This window comes from Pelodiscus sinensis, chromosome 27 (genome assembly GCF_049634645.1).
Source record: "Pelodiscus sinensis isolate JC-2024 chromosome 27, ASM4963464v1, whole genome shotgun sequence".
NCBI classification, from domain to species: domain Eukaryota; kingdom Metazoa; phylum Chordata; order Testudines; family Trionychidae; genus Pelodiscus; species Pelodiscus sinensis.
Window position 1 is genome coordinate 6,699,878 of NC_134737.1, and position 19,866 is coordinate 6,719,743.

At 45.6% G+C, this 19,866-nt stretch overlaps 1 protein-coding gene across 1 annotated transcript in view; it reads left to right on the forward strand.

The window, feature by feature from the left end:
* The window catches only part of NUCKS1 (nuclear casein kinase and cyclin dependent kinase substrate 1), a 35,237-nt gene extending 18,528 nt beyond the window's left edge, over positions 1-16,709 (forward strand). The window contains exons 4-8 of the mRNA XM_075909925.1: positions 698-753; positions 1,100-1,249; positions 2,603-2,755; positions 9,163-9,312; positions 11,113-16,709. Of these exons, the coding sequence (XP_075766040.1) occupies positions 698-753; positions 1,100-1,249; positions 2,603-2,755; positions 9,163-9,312; positions 11,113-11,312 (709 nt within the window). The 3' untranslated portion in view covers positions 11,313-16,709. The remainder of the gene's footprint in view (positions 1-697; positions 754-1,099; positions 1,250-2,602; positions 2,756-9,162; positions 9,313-11,112) is intronic.
* The last annotated feature ends 3,157 nt before the right edge of the window (positions 16,710-19,866 follow it).

A 19,866-nucleotide genomic window follows, 5' to 3' on the forward strand; every position in this document is an offset into this window, starting at 1 on the left:
TCTCCATCACAGTGGGCCGCAAGATTGTCATAACCAAGATGGTCTCCTGGGATAGGGTAGTTTTGCTAATAGTGCTTGTGTACCTAGAATTTGCAAGCTGTGCTGATTGAATCATAACAGCACTTTGGATGCAGGGGGAACACATGGCTCTTACAATGTGCACGTAGCTTGCTTTATGTGCCTGTTAGTTTTTTTCAAATCAGTATTACTAAAGTAAGGATGAAAACCAGTGGAATCTAGCAACGCTGCATGTGGGCAACGTAAACAAAATGTCTCACAGGCCACACACAGTACCCCAATGGGCTTCAGACTGTCCACTGTTGCCTTACAGAGACAAGCAAGTCACAGGAAGGAAAATCACTTCACTCCATGCTGCTGTTGCTTCTAGCTAATTACAGTAGTAGTAGCTTTAGATTTCAGAGTTAACGATTAATTGAGCTGAACTGTGCAGCTCATTTCTCAGAGCTGTTTCGGCCATTTTACACTTGGTTCACAATTTGAAGGTGGTTATTTTTACAGCCATAATGACTAGATGTTTTTTTCTAAATGAGAGCTTAGATTCTGAAGCATCAGGTGTCAGCCTTTTAAAAATAATTAAAAAAAAAAAGTACCGGTTCACCTACCTACCACAGGCTAACTCAGTTCTGCAGATCCAACCTCTAAAATAGTGGTAACACTCTCCTCCTCTTCTTTGCAGCGAGGACTCAGAAGAAAAAGATGTGAAGACGAAGAAAGACGATTCACACTCACCAGGTAGTAAACCCAGCTGCTAACATAGCCAAGTAGGCTTGTTCTAGGAATACTATCCTTGTATTAGGAACATTATTTCTGTCAGCATCACTAGTCCTTTACTTTTAATGTCTTCATTGTAATGTTCATAATACATAGCTCTGCCATTGCACCTTAATATGGGTGCTAGCTTTGATTTTCCTGCTCTTTCTAGTCCTGGACTTATCAGGTTTTCTTCTTTTCTGGTGCATAGATAGTGAGAAGGATAATATAATTTCAGCCAGGGAGACCAAGAGTATTAGTCCACTGCATCTTATGATTCCTTTTCAGAGGTAATTTGAGACTTCATTTTGTCACCATTTTGTCCTAGATGAAGATTTCGGCAGCGAGGATGATGACTTAGGAGCAGACGATGGCAAAGCTGACAGTGACTATGAGAGCTCTCAAAAAAGCAAAAAAGGAAAAAAAGCCAAACCTGATAAGAACAAGAGAGCCTCCAAATCCAGGAAAAGGGCTGCAGGTAAAGAGGACAAAAACAAAGATCTTTCTCACTGTTCAACAACTGTTTTGATTATATTGCCTTGAAATTCGTGTCAACTTGGCCTAAATGTGACTGACTGCCAAAGATCCAGAAAGCAAAATCAGAAGTTAGAAACTAAATACATTCTTTGCTGCTCCATCTCTCTTGCAAGTTATGTATGCTTTCTTCCCTGCATACCACTTCTAGATGAGAAGTATGTAAACCCCTGCTGTCCTATGCCCCCAGTTTTTCATGTCTAAGCTTTGTGAAAGTGCATCTTACATGGGAGGAGGGGGGAAGCTCAAGGATTGTTGCGTGAAGCTGTTCCCTGACCTGATTTCCCCCCACCCCCCACTAGTGTTGCAATTCTTCTGTTTTTCCACATTTTTATTATAGCTTTGTAGAAGCAGGGAAAAGGAAAAAGGGGATTTGTGCATAGCCATCTCAGGTTTGTTTCAAGCTAGCCCTAGCCCTAACCACAGGAGAGATGCTGCTTCCATCTCTTAGGAGATAAGAATGGAATGCTGACTTAGGCAGGAACCTTGAGATCTGGAAGGAGTTTGTATAAACAAACAGATAACCGTTAGCTGTTGATGTATGTAACGGGAAGATATATATACTTGTTCTTTGACGATCTGCCTAAGGAAGGAGGGACCCCTGTCCAACTGCAGTCTTCCCTTGCAATTGCTCGAATAAACTGCCTCTGACTTTTTGCTTACTAACTTAGAGTGAAGACTTGTTTTTTTCCACAGCCTAAATGTGTCAGCTGGAGGGAAACAAGTAGCGTTAAAAATAACTTACTACAGTATTTCCCAGTAGATTCTGTTCTAGATCCGAGAAATATCTTATGAGCGCCACACTTATGTGGAACAATTTGAATCAGTGGTCATTGATTATTTTGAGAACCATAATGGTCATATTGTACAAAGAAATCTATACAACAGCATTTGCTGTTAACATTTGTTTTTACGTTTCTATCTGACATTTTATAGAGCACCTTTCGTTGCAAAGGATCTCAGGAACATGTCACTCAGCAGCGCTCTGTTCTGTATTAGGAGTGGGTGTGTGCAGGTTCCTGGGGCAGTGTTTCTGTTATGAAAAAGTGTCCTAGTTCTTAGGTTCATAGTTAATGGTTAGGATCTTGCGTTTAAGCCCTATCAAAAGATGCACTTAATATGGGGAGTACTTGACCACACTCACCTAACCAGCTTTGAGTTATCCATTAAGCTTCTCAGTTGTACTGCTTTATCAGGAATGATTTGGCCTTTAATTTGCTGTTATCCCCCATTGCAAGCCAGGAATACATGGTATGTCATAAGTCTTTGTTGCAACATGGTGAATTTTACATTTCAGAGGACAGTGAGGATGAGAAAGAAGACCACAAAAACGTGCGCCAGCAACGGCAGGCAGCATCCAAAGCAGCTTCCAAGCAACGAGAGATGCTTATGGACGATGTGGGCAGTGAGGAAGAAGAGCAGGAGGAGGAGGAGGCACCATTCCAGGAGAGTAAGTGTGTGTGTGTGTGTGTGGTGGGAGGTGATATGAAAAACATACTAAGGAATAGTGTGACCCAAGTGTAGTTTACTACTTGGGCATTGGATGCGGACAGGCTCAGTGATGCCTTCAGTGTTGAGGCATATCTGCTCAAAGAAGGAATTAAGTTTAGCTGTAGTCCTTTTCCTGAGCGCATCTTGCGCCAATCCATCATCGATTCTGTGCGCTCACAAATCCTGCACAGTTTTTAAAAAATTCTATAAATATTTGTTGATGAATAAATGGAAAGGCTCCAGCATGGCAGTGGACAGCACAGGTCACTGGCTGCACGAAGATGGGAGATAGCCCTTCAGCCTTTCCAGGTCCCACCCCACGGGGGACACTCAGCAATAAGACTGCATCCGACCCTGACACAGCACAAGGCCTGGGCTTGCTCCTATGCACCAGGCATGCCAGGTGTATGGCAGGCAGGTTCAGCCTGGCAGGATCCAAGAGTGGGGGGGGATCCAGGTGTGTGGTTAGAGGATTCTGTGTGGTGGGTGCAGGCAGCTCAATGGAGTGGATCTAGATGTGGAGGGAGGCTTATTGTGGGTGCAGGGGCTTCTAGGTGATGGTGGTTTGAGCTCAGCAGAGGGGTCTGCTTGTGAGGGGCTGCAGTGGGGAGGCGGGGCCTGGGTTCAGCTAGTTGGGTCAATGGCTTGGGGATTCGGGGTGGATACAGGGTATGGGGCTGGTGTGACGTTTAAGCACAGAAAGCTTAGTTGGGGGTGGTCTGGGTGCAGAAATGGAGGCAGGAGCTCTGAATGTAGGGGTTGAGGTGCAGTGGGGCGGCATTCAGGTATGGAGGTTGTGGATTTACTGAGTGGTGATTGACAGGGTTCTTCGAGTGGTTGCTCATGTCCATTCGAAGTAGGTGTGCGCGCTGCGTGCACCACGTCTTCTGGAGCGTTTTCCCTAGCGGTATCCGTAGCGCCGGCGGGGCGTCCCCTGGGTGGCGCTGCCCCACCTCAGTTCCTTTTTACTGCTGTGTCAGTCGTTGGAGCATCTCTCTCTCTCTATAGCTGTTAGGCTTAGATGGTTAATGGTTCCTGTTTCTCACATTGTAAATAGTTGTGTAGTTAGATAGCTAGGTTTTTTGTTTTTAGTTCCTCTTCCCCCTAAGTGTCTGGGTGAGGCTCATTTGGCAATTGCCTGCAAAATCTGCAAGTCTTTCAAGCCTCGTACGAGGAAAGAAAGAGTTTCCCGCTTGAAGCTTCTCCTCATGGAGACGGCGCTTCAACGGGCACCGCTGGATCAGCCTGCAGTGCACAGCGCACCGGCCTCCACGCGCGAGGCCGCACACAGGCACTGGGCATCGATGTCATGATCCCAGCACCGGTCTCACTCTCCACCATCTAAGAGGGTGAAGAAGTCCCAGGGCAGGTCTCCGTCTAAGAAGCTGATGTCGGCTGTAAACCGCACCGGCAGTTCACCGGTACGTGTTTCCCCTCCGGGGCACCGTCGGCACTGAGGGGGTCTAGTGAGCCCTGGTTGCCTGCCCTCTCATCGCCCGTCTACGCTGGACACGGTTAAAGCGGCGCAGGACCCAATAAGCCTTATGACCTCCCCACCGTTGTCGGTTGACTCGGACGGGTCGAGGTCGCCCACGATGCAAGCTCGGAGGGCACCGCCGTCGCCCTTGCATGGCCAGGGTCGGCATGCTACAGTGGCTTATGCGTCGGGACCAACCCCGGTGGGGTAGGCTCCTGCTACTACTACGGCACCCTTCACGACGCCGAATCGTCATTCTCAGGGAGCTTTGAGCCATGGCAGGTCATTGCTCTCCAAGTTGTCAGAGCCCCGCTTGGCCATACCGGTGCCATACCCCCATGGCCATGTGGCCTCCCAGGAGTCGGCGTCCGTCTCTGTGCTGTCATTGGCACCAGCATCGACCCAGTGGTCTACCCTGGTACCGGGCTTGGGCACCCTGGTACCGTTCCAGTCGGGCATGACTCAGTCGGCATCGAGCCTGAGCACCTCGGTGCCATACCTGCTGGCCACACAATCGGCACCCCGGTGCCGCAGCTTCAGTCGGTGCAACCGGCACCGGGCCTGGGCACCCCGGTGCCGCAGCTGCATGCGGTGCATTTGGCACTAGTCCTAGGCACCCCGGTGCCGCAACTCCAGGCATCGCAACCGACACCGAGCCTGAGCACCTTGGTGCCGCAAATGACGACGCAAACAGCACTGGGCTTGAGCACCCCAGTGCCACAGTTGTCTGCTTCAGCGGAGTTCGCCGCACCGGGTCTCGGTCCCCCGTGCCACAGTCATCAGCGGCCCTTACGGCACCAGACATGAGTCCCCCGGTACCTCAGATGGCATGTCGTCGCCGCGCCCACGCGGGCAAGCCGGAGTCGATGGCCAAGTTTGCACCTCACTCCTCGTTGGCTCCCCCTTGGCCTGAATCCGATTGCTCTTCAAATTCGGACGTGGTGTCGGTGCGGTCAGGGTCTTCGGGAGCTTCCTCAACCCACAGGTCCAGATCCAGGCACCGGAGGGACCACAAACAGCAGATGTGGCCCCCTCGTCCGCAGTGGCCCTTTTGGACCCTTTGGGTTATGTACTGCACCAAGGGTATTCACAAAATGTATGGCTGTGGTTGCCGCTTTTCTGCGCAATCGAGGGGTACACGTGTTCCCGTACCTCGATGACTGGTTAATCCGAGGTCGCTTGTACGAGCAGGTGGAAGCTCACGTATCACTCATAAGAGCTCTCTTGCTAAGGTTAGGGCTCATGATAAATGTCGAGAAGTCATCCCTGACCCCCTCCCAGAGCATAGAGTTTCTGGGAGCCCTCCTCGATGCGACGGTGGCAAGAGCGTTCCTGCCCCACAGCAGGTTCCTCTCCATAGTGGAGCTGATTTCAGAACTAATTTCCCCCATTACCACTTCTTGGGTCTGCTCCAAGCTCCTGGGACATATGGCGGCATGCACTTACACGGTGCGACATGCCAGGATGAGGATGAGACCTCTGCAGGCGTGGTTGGTGAAGGCCTTCTGCCAGTCCAAGGGTCTATGGGACTCCATAGTATCAGTGCCCCCGGACATTCTGGACTCCCTACTCTGGTGGACCCAGGAATCTGTGGTGCGCAGCGGGGTTCCCTTCAACGCCCCTCCCCCCTCGCTGACGTTGGTCACCGATGCGTCCGACCTGGGATGGGGTGCACACCTCGGGTGCCACAGAACTCAGGGCTTCTGGTCCCCTTCCGAACGGTCGCTGCACATCAACGTCCGGGAACTGCGGGCGGCGAGGAGCGCTTGCGAAGCATTCCTGCCGAGGCTCTCCCACCGCTCCATCCTGGTACGTATGGACAACACTGCAGCAGGGTGGGGCGCGTTCGCCACCCCTGTGCAAGGAGGCCCTGCGTCTATGGCACCTGTGTGTCACCCACAATATCACGCCTCAGGCAGAGTACCTCCCCGGGTGCAAAAATCTACTTGCAGACACACTGAGCAGATCCTTTGGAGCCCACGAGTGGTCACTCAAGGACTCTGTCCTCAGCCAAGTTTTCCACAGGTGGGGCTATCCCCACCTAGACCTGTTTGCCTCGGCATGCAATGCGAAATGCAGGAACTACTGTTCCCTGCTGGGGCTGGGGAAATATTCCCTGGGGGATGCCCTGACGACCATGTGGCCAAAGGGCATTCTCTATGCTTTTCCCCCATTTCCACTAGTTTCCAGGGTATTGACCAGAGCGAGAACTTTCAGGTCCTCGATCATCCTCATAGCCCCCAGGTGGCCCAGGCAGTTCTGGTTCCCTATCCTGGTGGGCATGCTGACCCAAGACCCTATAGCACTCCCTCCAGTTCAGGATCTGCTAACCCAACCTTGGGACGAGGGGGTAATGGTTCACCCGGATCTCCGGTCTCTTCACCTAACGGCCTGGTTTATCCGTGGTTGAACCAACCAGAGAGGGAATGTTCCCCACATGTACAGATGGTGCTCCTTAGCAGCAGGAAGCCCTCTACTAGACGGTCGTACGCTGCCAAGTGGTGGCGCTTCTCGTCTTGGGCTTCCTGGAGAGGAGTACAACTGTCCTCGGCCCCATTCCAACTATTCTCGACTATCTCTTTCAACTCCGTTCTTCTGGCCTGTCCTTTTCTTCTATTAAAGTCCATGTGGCGTCTCTCTCTGCCTTCCATGTTGGTACGGCAGGAACCTCTCTCTTTTCTAACCAGGTGGTTAAAAGGTTTCTTACTGGTTTGGAGAAATTTTACCCCTCGGTGAGGGCTCCATACCCTGAATGGAACCTCAACCTGGTCCTTCACAGGCTGATGTTCCCTCCTTTCAAGCCTTTGGCTACATGTTCACTGAAGCACCTTTCATTGAAGGTTGCTTTCATAGTAGCCATTACGTCTGCTAGAAGGGTATCAGAGTTAAGGGTGCTGACTGTAGAGCCGCCCTACCTTGTTTTTTCACATGATAACGTAAGGCTACAACCTCATCCAACCTTCCTCCCGAAGGTGGTTTCTCCCTTTCACCTATCTCAGGAGATTTATTTACCGGTGTTCTTCCCTAAACCTCACGCGTCCCCTAAAGAGCGTGTCCTACACTCTCTGGATGCCAAGCGAGCGCTGGCCTTTTGTATTGACCGAACCAAGCCCTTCTGTAAATCCCAACAATTGTTTGTTGCATCTGGGGATAAAGGGGAAAGGTTCACCTATTTCCACGCAAAGGTTATCATGATGGGTGGTGCAGTGTGTAGCAGAGTGTTATCAACTGGCTGGTAAAACCCCACCCAGGGTGAAGGCACACTCTACCAGGGCGCAGGCGTCCTCGGTAGCCTTTGGTGCCAAAGTACCTATCACAGAAATTTGCAGGGCAGCCACCTGGTCTTCCCGCCATACGTTTGCAACACATTATGCGCTACCTCAACAGGCCAGGGAGAATGCAAGGGTGGGCTCTGCAGTCCTCGAATCTGTGATGTAAATATATAGATCTGGTTGTCTTTGTTCTGGGTTGGTGACTTGTCATGGTTTATTTGTTCAAATAAATGTCTTTATTGTTCACCTTCCTTTATGACTCTGGCGCTATGACTGTTCCGACCTCTCCTCCTTGGGGTTAGCTTGGTAGTCACCTACTTCGAATGGACATGAGCAACCACTCGAAGAAAAGAACGGTTACTTACCTGTAACTGTTGTTCTTCGAGATGTGTTGCTCATGTCCATTCGATTCCCACCCTACCTCCCCTTCATCGGAGTATCGGGCAAGAAGGAACTGAGGTGGGGCAGCGCTGGCAAGGGGTACTTATGCCCCGCCATGGCGGCGCCACTCCAGGGGGCGCCCCGCCGGCGCTACGGGTACCACTAGGGAAAACGCTCCGGAAGACGTGGCGCACGCGGCGCGCACACCTACTTTGAATGGACATGAGCAACACATCTCGAAGAACAACAGTTACAGGTAAGTAACCGTTCTTTTCTCTGTGTATGAGAGGCCCCAATGCATGGGACTCAGGTGAATGGGTAACAGCTCCCCTCATACAGTGGCCCCTGCAGTTGGGGATCCACTCTCCCCATCCAATGGCAGAAAATAGGGATGGTGTGTGCTGAACTTTCTGCTGCTGGGCGAGGTTTCTGGGAGGCTCAGCCACTCTATGCAGGGAAAGAGGAGTCTGTCTTCTCTTGCCTCTATCTAGCCCAGCCAGAACTAGTATTTGATCCTGGCTTAGGGTAGGAGTCACTGACAATCTCAGTGGTTACACGCTGCAAACTGCAGTATAAAGCATAAATAAGCTTTATACTGCAGAGCCCACAAAGTTTCCCTGGGAACTAGGTGGCCAGCTCCTGCTGGTCTACGGGAAGGCTCCTGGGGAGGAGGCTTTGGTGCCCTGCTGCAACAAAGCTGCCTACCTGGGAGCCGGCTGAGTGTAACCAACATCATTAATGGATAAGCATTAGCTTATCGGTTAAACAGTTACACGCGAACATCCCTGTGACTTACCTCTCTGCCAGCTGCTCTGGGTACTTGAAATGTGAGTGGTGTGTGACTGCTCTTGCCAGCTTCACTTTGCTTCCCTGTCAATCATTTTTCTGTGGGAAACAAATATGCAGGTGACATGAATTCTGTGCACAAGCAATGGTGCATAATTTCCCCAGAACACAATTACTGTATTGTAACATGAGTCCTATTTTTCTCTTGTGCACTTCTTTGCTCAGGGCTTGACTTGAAGCTCTGTTTCTTTACAACTTTAAGTCTTGTGCTATGAAATATTTACAGATAAACTCTGGAAAAGTGGTAAAATGATTTCTACACTAAAGTCTTGAATTACTGCTCTCCTGTTCACCTACTCCCAGTCTAATTGCTAGACCACTTCCTTTCTTTGCGCGTAAGAGATTAAAGTATTCTTCAGAAATACACACTTCCTTCCTCTATCCATACAGAAGATTCTGGCAGTGATGAAGACTTCCTCGTGGAAGATGATGATGACAGTGATTATGGCAGTTCAAAAAAGAACAAAAAAAAGGTGGCCAAGAAATCAAAGCCAGAGAGGAAAGAAAAGAAAATGCCTAAGCCCAGGCTAAAAGCTACAGGTGAGCTTATTGGTTGGGAAGCCACTTGCTGCAAAAATACTCATTTCTGAAATTGTAAGGATCAGTTGGCAAGTGTCTGAGTGTGTAAATGTTACTTTTTTCCTAATGATTTTCATAATATTTCTGGAGACTAGTAAGGAATAATTAGATTATTTTAAATATTTAGCATTCCAAAATTGATCAACTGCCTTGTGAAGTAGATGACATTAAATCAATTTTATTGGTATGGAATTTGAGACCCAAAAGATTATGCAAGTGGCAGTGTGGGGATGAGAACTCCCTGAGTTCTTTGTCCAGCCAGACCACTTGTCCTGTGGTGACTTAAAGTAGTTGATACTTGGGCCTAAATGACCTCTGAATGTAGACATAGGTATATAGAGGTGCATAGATATTCATATTACTGAATGCATTTTTATTCCACTTTTCTAGCTGACCATAAGCATGAGAAAAGTTAGCCTAAAACAGTGGTCTCCAACCTTTTTACACCCAAGATCACTTCTTAAATGACAGAACAAGCCAAGATTTACAGTCCTGCCGCTTACTTGAAGCCCTGCCCTCTCTATTCTCCTCCTCCATCACTTGCTATCCCCAACTCTTATACTGCTGCTTTTTTCCCCCCAATTCTTCTGTAGGAAGAGGTTTTTCCAACATTTGACTTGTCTAGACCAGACCAAATGTCAGAAAACCTGCTTCTTTTGGAAGCCCCCTTATTCCTCGTGGAAAGAGGAAAATAGGGGTGACCGAAAGATCATGGTTGCTCTTCCAGTAAAGGAAGCGGAAGAACAAACGCATCCCTAGATGCAGAAGAGTTTTTCTGGGATATCTCCGGAATCCTGAAAAACTCCTGCAGTCTAGCCGTACCATCAGCTTTTGTACTGCAGGTAGCTGCTTGGCTCATACCACAGTGCTGCCATTCAGCAGGTTATTAAATCTTGCAATTGAATGGTTTTTAAGCCTCTCTTAGAAACACCTCTCTTCAAAACACTTTCCTTTGAGTTCATAAGACTCTTCAGTAACTTTGCATAACAGATTTAAAAAGGACATTTTACTATCAGGCACCTTTGTTTTCCTCCAAATGCCTACAAAGTGTCAAATGGATTCATAATAAAATGGTAGCCTGCTCCTGAAATAATTCTCTCAGATCTCCCAGGATGAAGTTAACCATAAGTAGGTTTGACATTCACTTGCACCAAAGATGGTGCCTCTTAGTTTTCAAACCCAGCTCCAGAGCGGGCTGACGTAAGTGACAAACTCAAGGTGAAACCTAAAGTAAAATTAATAACAGAAAGCTGTAGTGTTGTAAGATTTTGTTTCTTTTGTGTAGGTAATGCTTGTGTAACTAGTGCTTCACAAAACTATTTTTCGGATGTGAATAACCTCACCTATGAAATCAAGGATATCCTTCCTTCATAGTACTGGTAACATTGTCATTACAGTGAGTGAAGTCCCTCATTTTGAGGAACATTTGGGGTATTCTGCAGAAGCTTGCTTTCTGTTAATGAAACCTATCTGTGATATTGACAAACCTTATGAAAATTATGGCTTTTTTTCTTTTCAATTGCTTTCCTTCTGCTGCTTTCTCATTGATTAGATCATCTGTTACTTCGGCTATGGCATCATTATTCACATGAATGCAGTTTGTTGCTCCAAAAGCACTAATGTAGAACTCATCTTTACAAGTATCGTCTTACCAAAAAAAACCTGGATTTGGTTTGGATAATACATTTTCCAAGTAGAGGTTGTATGAATTCTTAGGTAATTGTAGCCAATCTCATGAAACTAGTGTTTTGTTTTCTACAGTGACACCCAGTCCGGTGAAAGGCAAAGGGAAGGCAGGCCGCCCTACAGCCTCAAAGGCATCGAAAGAGAAGACCCCATCCCCCAAAGAAGAAGATGAAGAGCCTGAAAGCCCACCAGAAAAGAAAAAATCATCTAGCCCTCCTCCAGAGAAATCAGGGGATGAAGGGTCTGATGATGAAGCAGCCTCTGGTGAAGATTAAATGGCAGTTTGGGGAGATTGTTTTGTTTTTTTAAAAAAATAAAATAAAAAGAGGAAAAGAAAACTTACTTAGGGGTAGAACACGGTTTTGGCTGTGGCTTGACTCATGGGCTTTGAATGCTGTCTTTATTTTGAATTGTTTAATACAGTGTCCTTTTATAAAGAGAGAACCCTTATACAGTAATTTTTTTTATCACTGTTCTCCATTGGCCAATCCATTCTTGTCTCCCACCAAATCTGAAAACCATTTAAAAGTAATAAATGGATCACTTACTAAAAATACATATTTTGAAGGGATGTTGCAGTTTTGAAGCAATAACATATGAGGCTGCTGCTTGGAATTATATTTGCAAATCAAGTAACAGATTTCCCAAAGCTGGAAAGGGTCCTTCAAAACTACTGTTCCTTATTGGAACACTCAACAAATTCACCTTTTAGCACGTGTTTTCAGTTGACAACTTCCCTCACAAAAAAAGGAGATTAATGAATTCTAAATAAGACCATAATTACCCATATCTGAGCTTGTTGGGTTCATGCAACTATTTTAATAGGGAATATTCTGGAGTCTTACTTTTGTGTTTCATCCTTCAGAAAGGACTCATCCAATAAGGACAGGATACCATTTGCTTTTGACTGGGTAGAATTGCATTCTGCTCTTGGCAAACTGCGTTCCTTAGGCTTCAGACCTGCAACCCACCAGCTGCTCAAACCCGTTATCCCTGTCACTTCATGGCTGGATATAGTTAGGCAGAGCATGGGAGGGAGAGTGTAAAACAATTTTAAAGCTTAGTTTACTTATGGTATCACGGGAGGCTTTTATTCCTTAAAATCATTTTATGCAAAAAAATTGACTTAATCTCAGACTAAACTCTAGTTTTGGGGGGAGGGAGGGTGGTCATTTTATAAATTTGAAGTGATGGATTCCTGTAAGGCCACAGTCTCAGATCCCATGAGTCATGCTTAAGTGTTTCTCTCCTCTCTTTCCGTCTGTCCTCAGAAAGGCTATGTAGTCATACCTCTCAACCCTCTTCAGCTGTAGTGTTTGGATGGCAGACTCCCACCAGTATAGAACATAACTTTATCCCATCATCAGTTCCATTTCTTCTCCTTCCTGCAGTGTGGACTGCTTTTTATGCTGTTCTCACACCCCGATGTCTGCGCCTAAAGTAGTCAGCATTCTGCTACCTAAGCCAAAACACTGGCTGAGTAGGAATTGGCGCACTAACAGGATAAAACTAGGAGGGAACTGTGTTGATGGCAGGGTAGTAGCAGGACTGTGGTGCATAACAAAAGCAGACTGTCCCACCAAATTCAATACACTTGATGTCAGTGCAGTGGCATTTTAATGTGTTTCTTTCAAAGCAGCCATATCTCCTTTAACCCTTATGAATAAAAGTACACAGGATTTTTCCTTGAAGTCTTGATACGGGGACTACAGTATTTGTTGGTGGAAATATAAGAAACTAGACTTGACACCTTTTTAACCCTTTATGCTTTCTATCTACCTTGCACGTTCTCTCCTAGCTGGCAAGCTTGACAGTCATAATCTTTTCAGTCAATGAGGTGAATTGTATGTGTTCTTAAACCAGCCTCTTCAAGGTAACAAGACAGAGAGTTGGATTTCTGGGGTACGTGTTACTGGATTTTTAAGCTTGTTGGATTTCTGAAAGCTTTCAGACGGGACGCACTACTATGATCTGGGAGGAGAACTGGCAGAGTATCCCACGGAGCCTAATGTCACTGAGCTAAAAAGACAGCTTGCAGCCAAGTTGTTTTTACCTGATTCATAGCTGTTAACTTAATTGGGAGGCTGTATTTTACCTTGGCGTATGCATTTTAAGTTCTCTAATTGAGACTATCTTTGCCACTGTCATAAAGGCTACCAGTGTTTTCATAATAAATCTCTATTCTTAGGGGTTTAACTTTTTTGGCAGTACAACTTCAGGCTGGACTGTGATATGACTGTCTTGAGCAAGAAGTGAATGTATAACTTTCCCATCCGAATATTAGGAGAGCAAAGTCTCTTGCAATCTTTAAGTGAAACTTTACAGCTCATAGTCCTGTAATTCTTTAGTAATGTACAAAAAGATTAAATGACCAACTTCTAAACAGTCAGCTATGTGGCTACTGTGCATATAAATTCACATTTTTGGGTAACCTGCTCTTCCATGACTGTCTTTCTGGTCCATGCAGATGGTCCCTCTCAATACAAACTACAAATATACACACTTAAGCCTTTCTTGTCTATTGGGTTGTTGGTTCACACCTGTTTTGTTTTGTTTTTAAATGTACAAGATTTACCTAAGAATAGAATGCCTCCAGTAGTAGATCTGGTCAATCAGCTAAATGTCTTTTTAATTGTCTAAATACATTTCACCCTTAGACCAGAATTTGTTCTGAAGGGTGCAAGTTTTATTTCCATGAAAGCATATTTTCCTTTTTTTAATGAAAGTTAAACTAATGTCCAGGCTGTGAGATATATGTACCTGAAACCTGGAAATTAAGTGTTCATATTTGACCTCTGTTGATAAACTCAAGTCTGTGGACTATGGATTCTCTCATAACTGGCAATTATGGCCCTGAATCTTTCAGTTGTTCTGCTTGTGTATTCTTGACTAATGGCGGACATGTCAGGATCGTAGGGTTCTTAATTTTGAATCTGTCACAATCTGAACACTATGTAAATGCTACATTTTTGTTTGGATTTTTGTAACTGTTTCTCAGTAGGCTAGTGTTTCGATAGTACGTACAAACACTAAATCCTAGTGGTCTAGATCCACTTGTCTCCAGGTTACGTTCTCAATTGGAAGTAGAGCAGTTCATTTTTTCTGTGGGTTGAAGAAAATTGTGAAGACAAAGTTGCTGGTATTTTTAAGATGGGCTGAGCATTTCTCATTAGCAGTAGACTAACTTTTTAAGCATGTAATTTTAAATGTTTTGTTTCCAAGCATATTAATTCAGTGAAGAAAAGTAGCAAGGCACCTCTTTTTATGGGGAGGATAGGACTGGGTTTCTACTTCAGAATAGTTTTCTAATGAACAAAACAGATTGCTGTTCTCTCCTGCCCATCTCCCCAGATCAGTAAAGGGTTAAGTACCTTGGATGAATTATGATCTGTTGCCTAGGTGTACCTTTGGAGCATCTCCACTGAAATGAATGGACTTACTCCAGAGTTGCAAATAATCTAGCACCTGTCCTGGTCCCCATCCTAAAATGGCAGCTTATCCATTAACTTCTGCCAGGTACCTTTTGAGCTTTCTGCTTTGGGACCCCATGAGATTTGAGTTTGCATTTGTATACAAATAGTAATGTCTTTAACAGGCCATTACGTGTGGCCAACAAAGGTGTACAAGCAAGATTTCATTGATGTTTGGAAATGGGTGCACTAAATCTTAATATCAAATATAGCTTTATCGAATTTCTGTTCAAATTGATTATATAAATTCAACATACGTGTCAATTCCTTTCAACAGAGGAATTTAAGTTAAAATTAGATGGGGTTAGGGTTTAGAGTGGAGGGTGAAAGCAGAATTTAAATGTATGGGCCGCTTAGGAGGCTTTTAATAAGTAAGATCAAACTATCATATTGAAGCAGAGAAGTGTGTTGGGGAGGGCAAATGGTTTACTTCCTCTAGTATATCCACTGCTGACCTGGGGTGAATGGAAGGGTAGGTAATTTGTTCTAAAAGCATGCTCAGTTTCTGCACCACCAGGTAGCTGCACAGGAAGCAAAGAACTGTTTGTCCAGGGGTGGGAACAGAAGGTATTTGGCAACAGCTGCTAACCCACATGTACAGTGGACCATTCGGCTAAGGAGAAACCAACATGCTGGAAGCTTTTAAGCTGTAGAATTGGTGCTTTGCTTCATGTAACTTGTCTGTAGAAGGTTTATTTTTATAACAAATCCTATTGATGAACATGGTTTTTCAAAAACAAATTTCTGACTTTCACTACTGCAAAGTGGATGTTAGTGCATCTGACACCAATTACAAACAGTGATAGTGTCTTTGGAAAGCATCTCCCAGAATCTACCATGTCCTCCTTTTACATTTCCCATGTCCGTTGATGCCTGGCATTTGAACATTCTCTTTCATTAAAATCTTTATAAAAATGCAAATGTTTCTCTTTCTAAGCCTAGTCAAGTTCTCACTATATGCTGACTCAATGTATCAACCACTATTGGAAAGATCTCTGTTAGCTGCCTGCCCCGGACCACTTCAGGGAATTGAATGGTTCCATCAGTCTGAGCATGCTCAGTGTGACTGCAAGACACCATTGTGCATATGCTTTGTATGTCGGGGTCAGGGTTACATATATATTTATATATATTGGGAGGGGCAGGGTGGGATGAAGAAATAATCAGCGTAAGCCACACCCATGTGTGTGAATGCCCCTGGAGTATTTTGTGTGTGAGTGCGCAAGTGTGTGTGCGCGCGCATGGGAGTGTCTGATAATTTTATCCCTCTCTTCTGGAAATTTGTGAGTTTTACTTTTTCCTGCAGAAGCAATTGTTACAGAAATTGTAAATAAGAGCTACATAACTTGTTTCACCATGAACATGTCATAAAAGCCCTACATAACTACCCTGAAATAAATGCAGAAGAGACTCCAAGTTGGGCATTGAGCCCATAATTTCAGCAAGGCACCACTCAGTGGTATGCAATGAATAATTATCTTCAGTGTTCACAACACCATTGGGCTTTTGTTAAAGTAAGCCCTCATCAGGTTCTGCGCCTCTTGCCTATTAGTGACCAGAAAAAGGAAAGGGTTGGGGGGGGGGGGGGGGCTGCAAATAAAGGACTTTTTCTACTGGTCCGTTACCTGAGAGTGTTGCTAAACATGACACTGTCATTGCTGGGCATAAACCCCCTATAAGGGTTGGCAGTCCTTGCTTGACAATATGAGATCTGCAGCATGGTACTAGGAGTTAAGTTTGAATGTAACATTAATGCTTTATTTAAAAATTTTTAAGGGGTTGAAGTGAACATGACTTCGTTGACCATGTTCGTGAATTATAGATGCAACTGCATTGGTAGAATTGTGTGATGGTCTTTTGTGCTACTTAATTTTACATATTCCAGTCTCTGTATGTACCTGCAAAGAAGAAAAAAGTAACAAAACCCTGCTTTGCTTTTATTGAGGGGTTCCCAGGACTGCGTACCTGCTCCCGAGCTCTGTTTAAGTATGTGTATCCTTCGCTTGTATTTTGTATTAAAAACAAAAACAAACAAGAAAAAGAATCCTTTATCGTTCAGCATGTTGGAATTGTGTCCCCTCTTATTTTTCTCTTTTTGGAATATATTAAGCAACTTATTCTTCTGTATCTTTTATTTTCTTTTGTAAACTTTTTGGTTTTGTTTAAAAATGGCTTTATAAAAGGGCTTTTATAACCCATAAATATGCCTTGTGTAATTTTTCTGCTGTTCAAAGGCAGTAGCTATTTTTTCCAGTGTCTAGTAGCTCTCCTGCATGTGATTTTTTGTATTGTGATGAACAGTGATATCTGAAACACTCAGGACTGTAGCCATGTTAGTCTGTAACTGAAAAAACTTAAAACAGTGAATGGTCCTGCAGCACCTTAGAAACAAATAAAAAATGAAGATGGTAGCTTTCATCAGAAGTGGGTTGTGCCAACAAAAGCTCATAATGCCAGCTGCATTTTTTGTTCTCTAAGATGCTGCAGGACCATTCGTTGTAAATCTATTCATCTATATCCTTTGCAAGATTTATGCTTTATTTTCTATTTGCTGCTGCTAAGTGGGTCCTTTGGCCAGAGCAGTTTTGCGCGCTCAGTGCCTGCCAGTCAGGTTGAGTTTAGACTACACTGATCTATTGGAAAAAGGTACGCAAATTGCGCTCCACGATTTGCATACCTTTTTCTGATTTTTGGGGGGAAGCTTTTCCGAAATTTGGCCCATCTACACAGGGCCAAATTTTGGAAAAGCCTCCTCTTTTGGAAGAGCCCTTCTTCCTCATGGAAGGAGGAAGACAGTGCTGCCAAAGGAGCGCATCTGCTCTTCTGCCTGCCCCTCCGCCGCCCCTCCCCCCCAAAAAGGCAGAAGAGCACATGCGTTCCCTAGACCTAGCAGTGTGTTTCCGGGAACTCTCCCGTATCCTGGGAAAACCCCATAGCGTAGACCGCCGTAGGGGAGCAACTGAAAGAATCTAATTCCCTTCCTGCCTTTGAGCAGAGCACATCTCCTGCTCCCACGCAGCTGTTCCTCTGCAAGATGAGGACATGGGTCATGCTCTGAGGATTAGAAATGAGTTCAAAACAATGGAAATCAGTGGCCACAAGAGGCAAAACTATTTCAGTTGGTGTGTTCCATAACTTTGGGATTCTTCCAGCAATTGCTAGCCTTTCCTGGCTGTCATGATGTATCCTAGCCGTAACTCCACATACTATACATAAATATTTCATTTGTGCTTGTCACGGGGCGAACCCAGAAGAATTGAAGTGGCATGTGTGCAGTGTGTGTGGTTTTTGAAATGTGATTTTTTTTTTTTTTAGATGAAAGCAAGCATGTGACACATTGTGTTCAGTATTTCTAGGTAGGCACCTAAACAGGATGTGTAGGTACAGCTAGTCACATAGGATAAAGATGAATTCCATCTCTCATCCTACGAGAAATTTAGATGTTTTGTCTCTAGCTATGAGAAAGCTGAAGCCAAGAAGTTGTTGCCTAATTTTACTTTGGGCATTTTTAAACTTCATCCTCCGCTTTTGAAGAGTTCCTGGGCTTGTAGTTCCTGTGTCAAATTCTGAAAGTTGTCACCAAGGTGGCCTTGCAGCACCTACAGTGCAAATATTCCTTCCATGCAGCAGAGGGCGTAGCTTGTCCTTGGATCACCATTTTTCCCCCTCCCACCTGACACAAATATCTTGTGAGTTGTGTGTCACAATGCATTGTATTGTAATAAAGCGTTTTTTTCTCTATTGGTCAGTGATGAGCTGGCAGTTGCTCTGGCACTTGTTACAAGGCCAGTGGAAACTGGAAGTACTTTAGATCATCAGTTAAGCTTTGTGGTATCTTGTCATTTCTGATCAAGAATATCTGTCCTCATTCTTCAAGACAAGCTACCTACTTCCTCTCTGGTCTTCGGACAAACTTCCCATTTACTCTTGCAAAACTATCCGGTTCCAAGCGGACAGTTAAGCGGTTGCATGCATCCTTATTCAGCAACGCACATGAGTGCATCCTGTAGTGTTGCTGAATTGCAGCCTATGTAAGGGGCCTTGCATCCTCCCCTGAAATACCTGGTGCTACCTATCTAACCCCAAAGGAGATTACCTAGATTTCTGGGGCTCCCTTTGCTGGCAATTCACGGAGAGGCACACGGTCTCTGGTAGGGAGGGGGAACCAAGGCAAACTCAGCCTGCCTGGCAACCAGTAGGGAGTGAGATGCCCCCTCCTGGGGAGTTCAGAAGAGGGAAGAGGTGATTTTTGGTGTGGGTCCGGAGCTGGTAGGGCTGGCTGTGTGGGGAGCTGGTAAGCCCCAGGCCTGCATGCAGGGTTTCCCCTGAGACCTGGCCTCTAGGGACCTGAAAGCAAGGTCCCTCAGCTGGGCTTTTCCTTTCTCTGCTGATTCCCAGTTTGTAGAGTTTGCTGGGAAACTTCCCCAGCCAGGCTGAGTTAGCCCTCCAGCTCCCTAGGTGAGACCAGTCGCCACGTGGTCAGCTCTGCTCTGTCTGCTAGTTCAGGGCTGCTGTCTGCTGTGTGTGTGTGTCTGGATGCTGAGCTAGGAGACTACAGTTTGGATTTTAGTACAGTTGTGTAATCTGCACCTTGAGCCCTGCACCCCTTTGTGCTGAGAGGAAATCCTGGGCCAGAAGCAGCATGATTCCTGCCTAAAGAGGATCCTTGCTAGCAGAAATCAACCCCTCTGCAGTCACCGCGGAGTCCAGAGTCCTCTCTGAACCACAGGATCATTCATGGAGTTTGTGAGTGCACCATCTCTTAGGGAATTTGTTTTGGGGACCCCCCTACTCCCTGAACTGTGTCCTCAAGCCAGGGAGTAAGGATTTGGGGATTTTATAACCTGCTGCATATTAAACCTGTGGAGGGATTTGCCACCTTATCCCACTTGTGAGTACTGAACCCAGTCAGTCACACTGCTAAACCACTGCAGAGAATAATTTTGTGGTCGTAGGTCATCAAGGGCCCCAACAAAGTTCACGTGCCAAAGGGACCCTTAATTTTACTTTTGCTACATCAAGGCATGTGACTGGGGCAAGTCACAGGTATTAGCCATGTGGGCATCAGTGAACCTAAAAATAGTTTTACCCTGTTATATTCCTCTCCTGTTTAATATAATTATTTTGTTATTTCTTGGAAGTCTCCAACGAGCTGGCAAGTAAGTGGGGATTACCCTGAGGTGAGAATTTTCCTCCCATGCTGCCCTGGTGACCCTGCCAGGAAGGAGTGAGGGTGGTGGAGGCACCACCAAATGAATTCATAAGGGGAAAATAAAGAGAATACACCCAGACCTCTGTCAAAATCTGTAAGCAGCTTGGCATTAAAGAAGGTAACCGGGTGGAGAGGGCGCTACCCCTA